The sequence below is a fragment of the Sebastes umbrosus genome, chromosome 8 (assembly GCF_015220745.1).
Source record: "Sebastes umbrosus isolate fSebUmb1 chromosome 8, fSebUmb1.pri, whole genome shotgun sequence".
Classification (NCBI taxonomy): domain Eukaryota; kingdom Metazoa; phylum Chordata; class Actinopteri; order Perciformes; family Sebastidae; genus Sebastes; species Sebastes umbrosus.
In genome coordinates, this window is record NC_051276.1 from 20,354,160 (window position 1) to 20,364,042 (window position 9,883).

General features: G+C 37.1%; 2 protein-coding genes across 2 annotated transcripts in view; both read right to left on the bottom strand.

The window, feature by feature from the left end:
• The window catches only part of igsf9b (immunoglobulin superfamily, member 9b), a 31,579-nt gene extending 28,807 nt beyond the window's left edge, over positions 1–2,772 (bottom strand). Inside the window, exon 1 of the mRNA XM_037778607.1 lies at positions 2,667–2,772. The gene's annotated coding sequence lies outside the window, so the exon portion shown is untranslated. The remainder of the gene's footprint in view (positions 1–2,666) is intronic.
• A 1,692-nt stretch (positions 2,773–4,464) lies between these two features.
• Positions 4,465–7,499, bottom strand: tmem230b (transmembrane protein 230b). Its single transcript, XM_037779108.1, has 3 exons — positions 7,144–7,499; positions 4,983–5,105; positions 4,465–4,895 (listed from the first exon to the last, which is right to left on the bottom strand). The coding sequence occupies exons 1-3, from the start codon at positions 7,237–7,239 to the stop codon at positions 4,755–4,757; spliced, it is 360 nt and encodes a 119-aa protein (XP_037635036.1). The 5' UTR covers positions 7,240–7,499; the 3' UTR covers positions 4,465–4,754.
• Between the last annotated feature and the right edge of the window lie 2,384 nt (positions 7,500–9,883).

Consider the following 9,883-nt stretch of genomic DNA (forward strand, 5'->3'; position numbering starts at 1 on the left):
ATAATTGTTAGTGCAGCCCTGGTTTAAAATGAATGAAAATTGCTGCATGTTTCCCATACCTAGGCCTATACTCTTCACATTTAGAGCCACGTAGGCAGGGTCTGAAATTAGTACCTGCCACCCGCCAAATGCGGGTAAATTGTTGGCAGTGGCAGGTAAAATTGGCAGGCTATCCGCCACTTTGGCAAACAGGGAAAACGCCAGTGATGGGAATAGAGAACTGGTCAGATTCCTTGGTATCTCATGCCTCTGTGACAATCGATTCCTCTGTATTGAAGCTATCCCACAGTTACACATGCACAATGATGCATAAGCATGCTGTATCATGTTTGTTTTGGACCGGAGACACGGCGGAGAGAAAAAAAAGTGCTCAACAGCATGGCGCTACTAAACCCGAGGGACGCACCGCACCCTATTTTAAATAATCATAATCATTTGAATTGTGTGTTTTTATGAAAACAACCACTATATATGACAATAACAAAGTACAGTACAGTACTGTGTACAGTACCCTCCCTGCCCCGAATAAAAAGGGCTCCCCGGAAGCCACGGTGTAATTACAACACTGTAATTTACCATGTATGTAATGTTTTATTGTGTAAAATATATTGAACTAATCACATCTAGCATGTTATTCCTTCATTTAGCGCAGAGATTTCAAAAGTGGCAGATACAATTTCTGAGTGGCAGACAAAAAAAATACTTGTCTGTCACTGTGGCAGGAAGCGAAAAAAATTCATTTCAGACCCTGCACGTAGGCTATTTCAATATCAGACGTAATTTGTAGTGGTGCTATAAATAAGGACTTCAGACAAACAAGATTATGTTTTGTAAAGGCTGTGAGATAGTGTATAGAGTAAACACAGTCTGTGGGTCAAAGTCTGTGAATCCTTCATCCAAAAAAACAAACGCTTTTATGTTGAAGTTAAAATAACCCACTTCCGTTTATGTGCCAGCTGTCTCTGTGCGACTTGATGCCATGCTGGATGCTGCTGGTACTTAAGCGCCTCAGACAAAAGCGCCTTTTCGTGGGAAGAGACTTGGGATCGTAACAAAAGGCAAACACACACCTTAAGGACACATTTGACTCTCAGAGTCGTTTTGGTGCGGCATCCAGCATATGTAACAAAAACACATGTTATTAGGAGATACCTCCAAATGTCCAGTTAAAACAACAATTCTCCAGTATGTGAAATTTATATGATATATTCAAAATGAAAATCCAAGTAGAGGGCTTTAAAATTGTAAACACTGAGTCAGTGGTACCAGACTGTAGAATTATGTAATATATCATGTAACCTTAATGCATGACTTTAATTGGTAACACTTAATTTTACAGGTCTGCAAATTTCATGGTATTTAGGTGATAATTAGCAAGTAACACATTTGAAATTTCTTTGGAATTTCTGCCAAATTACCCCAAAATTTACCTCAACATTTATCAAAAATTACTTTATTATAAACAATATCTAATAATTATATACTAACATAGCATATAATGGTTAAAATAGGGCCCTGAGGCTTGAGAAGAGGCTGCTCTTCAAACTAATAGAAGACTCTTCTGATCAGCATTGTGTGACTGATTGTCTACACAGATGTAACCTGGTAGCTGATGTCATTAATGCCATGATTCAGGGAGTTTATTAAGACATTTTAAAGAAGTTATTTGCTAATTATTATCTATTTACGGGCAGACAAGGAAATAAAGTAGATCAATTAACTTTGTATTCTTTTTTCCTGGAAATGTGTTGAATTAATTACCAGCTAGTGGGAAATAGTGGAATATAATTATTAAATAATGTTTATAACAAAGTCATTTTCAATACATTTTGAGGTAAATATTGGGGTAATTTGGCAGAAATTTCAAATGTGTTACTTGCTAATTATCAGCTAATTACCATGAAATTTGCAGACCTGTAAAATGAAGTGTTACCATATATTTAATTTAGGAATTGCCACAACCAACATTTACCCTGTTATTTATTTGGCAGGTGGCAGCTGCTAATTTCATTTTCTGGTAATAACCATAATAATACCACACGGGAACAACAACTTTTTGATCAAATGGGAAACTAAGACGCCTTATTAATAATAATAAAGTCTGTTTTCTCTTATAACAAACCTGAATGTCATTAAATGTAACCTAACCTTACCCGCCATAACAAACATTCAAATGAAGCTAAGCTAGCTAATGCTAGTTAGCTTTCCGTTAGCTAACTGCTCAAGCTAACAAGAGATTATTCTTTTCATAAACCTTACATTAGCTAACTGTTATTATAATTATACATATATTACCAAAGACGTAAACCAGCTAGTGTTAGTAACTCAGCTGTTATTTTGTTAACTGAGATGTTATTGTACCTAATATTGAGTTTGGCTAGCATTATGCTATTGCTAATATTGCTATATGCTAATTAGAAGACTCATTCATAATTTACTGATTGATTGTTCACTTCTTTGTTCTTTGGGGGGCACTTCTGTCAAAACTATTTATTTTTAGCTGTCAGAGATAAAAGTATATATAAAATATATATATAAAAGTAACTTTATTTGTCATCTTTTTGTTGTTTGTTTGCAATCTAATTTGGTTTACCCTTCATATAATTATAATGAACCTTGTTAAAAGAGAGTTTGTAACTTTTCTATCAAGATTTTCATTATCTTACCTCAAAACCACGTCTTTTCCTCCTAAAATGAACTGGAAATCTACTAGTGTTTCACATAATGAGCTGATGGGATGTTGCTCTTTCTTGTTTACCCTTCAGTTTGAAATAGCCAATCCAGTGCCAGACAGTCTGGATCACCACAAGAGGGTGATACTGTCAACCAGGGAAAAATGGTTCATGGCAGCTGCTTGTATATTGATGCAGAGCATGATGCAGAGTGACACAGAAAATAAATAAAATATAGCTTGGACATGATTTAGCACTGGAGACTTGTATTACTAGCAGGGAATGAAATTAGCACATGCCACCTGCCAAATACAGGCTAAATGTTGGCTGTGGCAGGTAAGAAGTTCAGGTCACCTGCCACTAGGGCTGACACAATATCACATTTTCACAATTATTGTGGCCAATATAATTCATGATAATATTATTGAGATATCTATAGAAAAATTTAAAAAAAAAAGCTATCAGTCAAGTTCTTCTTTAACTTTGTTTTGTTGAGTTTTGTCTCTTTTTTTAGGCAAATTAATTACACTCAAAATACAAGTAGGGAGGTAGATTGAGTCTGTAACCATAACTGTACATAATGATTTAAGAGGCGCTGAATTGTTTATACAATATTTTCATAGTGTATTATTAACATGATATCAATATTTCATTTGTTATTGTCAATGCCTACTGTATATATCGCGTCACCCTTTCTAACACCATGGCAGATAGGATTTCCTTATATTAAGAAATATTATTTTTAAAAGGCAATTCCTGAGTTAAAAATAGTCAGGGATTAAGGTTACATAATATATTCCATATTTCTACTAAAAAAGAATTTCAGACCCTGATTACTAGTTTACAATGATTTTGCCTTAATGACTTGTGACATGACAATGTTATTAATTAATATAATCTCAACTGTGGAGACTGTTAAATTACTATAATACTGCACTACTTGTACAGGAGTGTTTATGAATGCTTATGTCATTGTATTGTCTGCCTGTATAGTAATAATTCATATAATTAGAATCAAGGATTAGACAGCACACATTACATTATCCTGCAAAGGAAATGGAGGTGGTAGCCTCGCCTTTCCGTTGAAATTGATGAGTTAATGGCGCAGATTAGTGGAGGAAAGGTTTTTCACGAAGGTTAACAGAGTGTAAGGTCTTAATAGCTTGTGTACTTCCTGTTTGACAGTGTTTACTCTCACAGGCCAGGTGCACCATATGGAGATCAAAGGATTGGCATTAATGAGATGAAGTCCTCCAAGCAAGAACCACTCTGAAGAGTAAGGAAGAATTAACTCGAGGGTAAGGCAAACTGTGTTATGTAGTATATTGATCATATTGTGGACACAACAATAATAGCCTTTTATTAAATATCGGTTATCTGCCAGGCAAGATATACAATGATGTATGATGCAAATCATTTAGTGTGTGTATTGCCTGAAATCTTTGAACATATTCATCTAAATTGTACTATAAATTAATTAATTGCAAACCCGTTTTTATTAGTTTTCCCTACCATTAAACAGGCGGGTGGATCACCTCAAATTAAAGTACCCACTGAATATAATTTCAGTTTTATTTGGCATGAAAATGATTTGATTTTGAGAATTGGCTCGACAAGTGTGTACAATTATCAGTCCTGTTTCGGTACGTAAGTAGCCACATTGGTTGAATTCCTCTACATATTGAACTATAAGCTCAAATGTGTTTTATTTCAGACCAACTCAGTGTAAAGTTGTTGTCTCACTGAGTATAGATGATCTCAATGATACAGATAACATTATACAAATAAAAGATACTGATCAAATTACAGTTTTATTAATTTATCAAGCTAGCAAAAGAAATATACAAATCAAACAATGTCTGATATTGATTTGGCTTCATAACAGGCAGGCTGCCATCAACTACCTCGGCATATAACCCTTTGACAATAACATCAAAATCATTCAGATTTAAATGAAAGTAATTTACAGTATCTATTTAAGCTTATTTCCTCTCAAAATATCAGTGCATTTAAATAGGAACAAGCAGAGTACAAGGAGTACATGTGTGTACAGGAAGACTGCGGCTGAAGCTGTGGTGTTTATTAGTCATCAAAGTCCGGGATGTCGTCATAGGAGTAGCCTCGGTAGCCTCTTGATGCATAGTAAGCTATTCGTAGGTGGTAAATTCCAGGCAGGAAGACGAGGATCCCAATGATAAGGACAGGCACGGTTCGGTCTGAGTGCTGAAAGAGAGAAAACATTCATTTTGATAGAGGAATATACTGTATACTGTTCATACTGTACAAATTGTGCCTTATACAAGTACTCACAGTGACTCCAAAGTATCCAGCCAGGAGAAGGGAGCCAATGATGATTAGCAGAGAGCCGATTAAGAAGAGTACTGTGGCTAGTGCTATGGCTTTGTATGGGACTTTGGGTGGGCTCCTTTTGAACTGCAGAGGAGGAGAAATATTTAATTAAAAACACTTTTCAATGACACAGCAGGCTTTCTATGGCAATGCCAGTTTCCCACTTATGTACTGAACTGGACAAGCAAAATGAGCCTGGCTCATAATGTACTTCTTGGAAAAGTGAACGTCTGTGACGGGTTGACAGATCAAAGGAAGCTGACTGACTGTGTGAGCCATGAAACTGTCATGTTACATTATGTGTTTGAAGATGTAAATGCGTTGGTTACGCATTGCATTCCTTGTGACTGAATAGTGTACTGAACATTCACTGAACCGTCTTGGCAATGTAATTTGTGTTAATTTATGAGCGCATGAAAATAATATGCAAGATAAGCATATTGTTTGTTATCATGAACGGCCGAATGGTGCGTCGCTTTAAATGCTGCGGCCGCAAGGAATTGTGGGATGTAATTCTCTCTTTTCCTTTGGTAAAGGATGGTCGAGTGTATCCTATGCTAAAGGAGATAATAAAGGAAGCATTGAAGCTCCTTTCCTTAGCATTTGGTGAATTCGAACAGCTCTTGTCATGGCTGCTACTTAGGTACTTCCGGGTCATTTCACTCCATTAGGAACATTCCTAAGCAAAAAGGACTATTCGAACGCAACCCTGGTCCACCTAAATGGAATAGAGCCATAACTAATGTTATTAATTACACCCTGCAACAACATGTCAATATAGCTGCTGTGGAAAGGGCCTTTTTTTCAGCCTGTGAAAACACTTATATCATTACTCCTGTGACTCTGAAGGAACTTTTTCCTAGTACGAGAAAAATAACGTTGATGATGTCATTAGGGTTATCTCAGTTTGGGCTGGGGACTACAAAATCATAACAAAAAGGAAATGTGGTAGAAAGTGAGGGCATGGAGTTTGAAAGAAGTGGGCATTTACCAACACGCAAGACATATATGGAGTTGCAATGTGGGAAATGTAGGATCAAGTGGTTTCGGAGCTTGACTCTACTACATTCAAACTGCAAAACAAAAGGTGATCGGGCCTTTTCTGTCTTAGCCCCAACTCTCTGGAATCACCTCCTCCTTAATCTATTAGAGCTGCTGAATCTCTGGACTGTTTTAAGCGGCTTCTAAAAACCCATCTCTATAGGCACGCCTCTCTATAGGCCTCATCCACATGTGTGTTTGTCTGTTTTTGTTTGATCTGTTTCTCACTGTTCTGTGTTTCATATTGTAATTTTTCCTGGTTTACATCATTGTTTGATGTTTCATTTGAATCAGAATCAGAATCAGAATCAGAATGGTGTTTATTGCCAGGTGTAAGAGGTATACACTAGGAATTTTCTTTGGCATTATTGGTGCGAGACAAACTGTATAATAACAAAAGAATAGATAAAAACGTTAGAATAAAATAATAAAAATGTACAATTTACAAATTACAAATAAGCTATAAACATGATATAAAGATAGTGCAAATATTGAGAGAGGGGGGAGAGTCAGTGTCGGCAGCGGGGGAGGGGGGCAGTAGTGTGTGTGTGAGGGAGAGACAGTCACAGGGGGGCGGATGGGCTGTTGGAGAGCCCCACTGCCATGGGGAAGAAACTGTTTTTGTGACGTGAGGTTTTGGTCCTGATGGACCTTAACCTCCTGCCAGATGGCAGAGTCTGAAAAAGATGGTGTCCAGGATGGGAGGGGTCGGCCACAATCTTCCATTTGTGTGTGAAGCACTTTGTAACGGTGTGTTTTAAAAGGTGCTATATAAATAAAGCTTTACTTACTTACTTACTTAAAAGTTCATTATACTGTACTCTAATGCAGTGAAGTCCAGATTTGCTGTCATGAACTTGTAGAAGTTGGTGACCTATGACCTTCAGTCTATAATCACAATAGGGCAACCACCACTGATTAAAAAAAATGTAATTATATAAAATAGATTATATTATAATGCCTGAGAAGCACTGATTGAGTTTGCTCCTAGAAATTAAGACCCTCTTCTCATCCAACATAGGTCATTTGTGTATTGGTAAACTGAGCTCACAGTGGGTTAACACTAACATTAAACTCTTACCTGTAAATCAATGTAGCCGTCATCATCAGAGGCCAACCTGGAGTACTTAACCTTGCTGTTATTGATCCCGTTGGACACGAGGTTCCGAGCTGGCATCTTTCTTCAGCTGCTCAGTAGCTTTACTAACAGGTTTGTTTTCAGTGTTTCAATGAGGCTACAGAAGCTTTATCCACACCATCATCACTCACACGCTGTCAGAGCCAGAGTCAGGTAAAATATGACACCCGATCTGATGTATGGACCCTTCTTATAACCTAAAGATAGTTTAAAGAAGAGATTACAGCGCGGTGTTGTGGGTGTTGTCTGTTTAGTATCTTCTAACATGGGACTTCCGTGTATTCGCCTCACGCTGTAATGCGCATGCGCAAACCCGAAGCGTCATTACCAGATACTGATGAAAGCTCAAACCAAAACATGTAATTTCAAAATAAGATAAGATAAGATAAAATAAGATATTCCTTTATTAGTCCCGCAGTGGGGAAATTTGCAGTGTACAGCAGCAAAGGGGATAGTGCAAAAAACAAGATGCATCAGCTAACACAGTAAAAAAAGAGCTAAACAAAGTGTAACAAAATATGAACCATTTAAATAGAAGGAAGTATAAAAATAGGAGCAGTATATACAGTATTGACATTAAACAGACTATTAACAAAATTGCACAAGGTTAACAGAGTAGAAAAATGATATTGCACAGTGAGAATGAATGAATGAATGAATGAATGAATGAATGAATGAATGAATGAATGAAATTCCACCTGAAAATATCAGGTTATTGTCAGTTTTCTGGTGTGTAAGTGGTCTACTGGGAGCAGTGCTGGTTGTGGAGTCTGACAGCTGCACGAAGGAAGAAGCTTAAAGTGTCATGAGTGCGATGCAAGATTAAAATCGTTTTAAAGGTCCCATATCATGCTCATTTTCAGGTTCATATTTGTATTTTGTGTTTCTACTAGAACATGTTTACATGCTGTAATGTTCAAAAAAAACTTTATTTTCCTCATACTGTCGGCCTGAATATGCCTGTATTTACCCTCTGACTGAAACACTCCGTTTTAGCGCATTTCGACGTAATTGCGACGTAATGCAGCAGGATTGCATTGCTAGGCAACAGCTTGGGTCCATGTGTACTTCCTGTCAGTTGATGACATTCACATACACTGCAACCAGGAATAAACTGGGACACATTTAGAACGTCTATGTTTAAAACTGCGTAAAGGGTCTAAATATTGTATATTCGTGACATCACAAATGGACAGAAATCCTGACAGCTTGTTTCAAATACAGAGTTTCTGAATACGGGCTGTGTGTATTTCCCTGTGGATTGAGTGTTTCGATACTTTCACAGTATTTATATTTATAATAAAAAAAACATGAGAATCTCACTTTTTTATAATATGTCCCCTTTAAGGGAATTACATAATTGAAAAATTCTCAAATCTACTATATTCTGATGAATTGTTTTCCTAATGGTGATTTTGCACCGCTCCAAATCCACCACAAGAGAGCAATATTGAGTCTTCTTCCAGTATAAATGACCAGGGTCACACAGTGTGCAGCAGATTGACACCCTGGTGTCAAGATTCATCTCTTTTTGTGGCTGTTCATATCCTGAGGTGTTCTTCCAGGCCAGCTTTATAATCACGCTGTGTTCCCTGAAGATTGGATTTCTGTCTGGGCTGCAGATTTTTGATAGCTACACATACAGTCCTGGCTGTTTTTAGCCAGGAATGCAATCTTGCATAATCAAACAATATCTATTTCACATTTGCATGGACATTTTTTTACAAAACAGAAAATATAAGCATAGGCAAAGTCCACTAGATTAAAATCACATTTATTTCAAAAAACAATGTACTAAATCTGCTGCTTTTCTCCAAAAATGACACATTAATAAATCTCAATATCCAAAACTATTAATTGCAAAATCTAGTTGTTGTATATTTTTAATTTGTTTTCTGAGTGTCAACTTTGGGAGGAGCACCTTCATTCGTTAGTGTATGCCATGTTATCTCTGCCAGATGTTGTCATGTCTCTAGTCATGCAAGGCAATAACCAGCCTGTGGATGACTGACCGTGAAATAGACAAAACACAAAAAAATGACATTTGCTGACAATTCCCCTGAAATGAATAATTAAAGCTGCTGTATTTTTTCCCTTTTTTTCACATCCCCCTGCTGGTCTGTGGAAAATTGGACTGTCACATAGACAAATATAGACTCTCCTGTAGGCAGAATTCAGATATAGCTTCCTGGCCCTGAAGCTGCTACAACAGTGGATCATAGTGATTGTAGACTTCTGCCAGAGCCTTGCGCGGTATACAGTCAAGGATAAATGCCCACAGTAAGTCAATAATCGAGAAATACGCCGCTCTGTTGAAGAGCAGTAATCATAAAGTAAATGCATATTCTTATGAGATGTGCAGGCAGCATCAATAATACGCTCATGTTGCCTTTAATGTTGGCAGAGAATGAGTCTCAAGTGATCATTTGTACGCTCAGTGACCTTGACTTCAAGTCGCATTGCTGTAGTTTAAGGCCATACTGTTGATCTCTGGAGGGATTTAAACCTGTGTTTCATATTCTTGTTGTTTTTCCACTGCATTTAAGATGAATCACTGTACATTATGTGCTCTCTATGTTCTCTCTTCTTGTTCAATGTTCTGATGCATATACAGCATTTACAAATAGCCTCTGCAAGACTTAATCTCTATAAATCTATCCTGGATACAACTGGGTTTCATCTT

Bases quoted from the DNA above. Each gene is read 5' to 3' on its own strand.
- tmem230b (XM_037779108.1), bottom strand. From the start codon at position 7,239: ATGCCAGCTCGGAACCTCGTGTCCAACGGGATCAATAACAGCAAGGTT. The intron at 5,106-7,143 runs GTAAGAGTTTAA...CCTCCTCTGCAG, and splicing joins ACGGCTACATTGATTTACAG to TTCAAAAGGAGCCCACCCAA. The intron at 4,896-4,982 runs GTGAGTACTTGT...TCTCTCTTTCAG, and splicing joins CTGGATACTTTGGAGTCACT to CACTCAGACCGAACCGTGCC.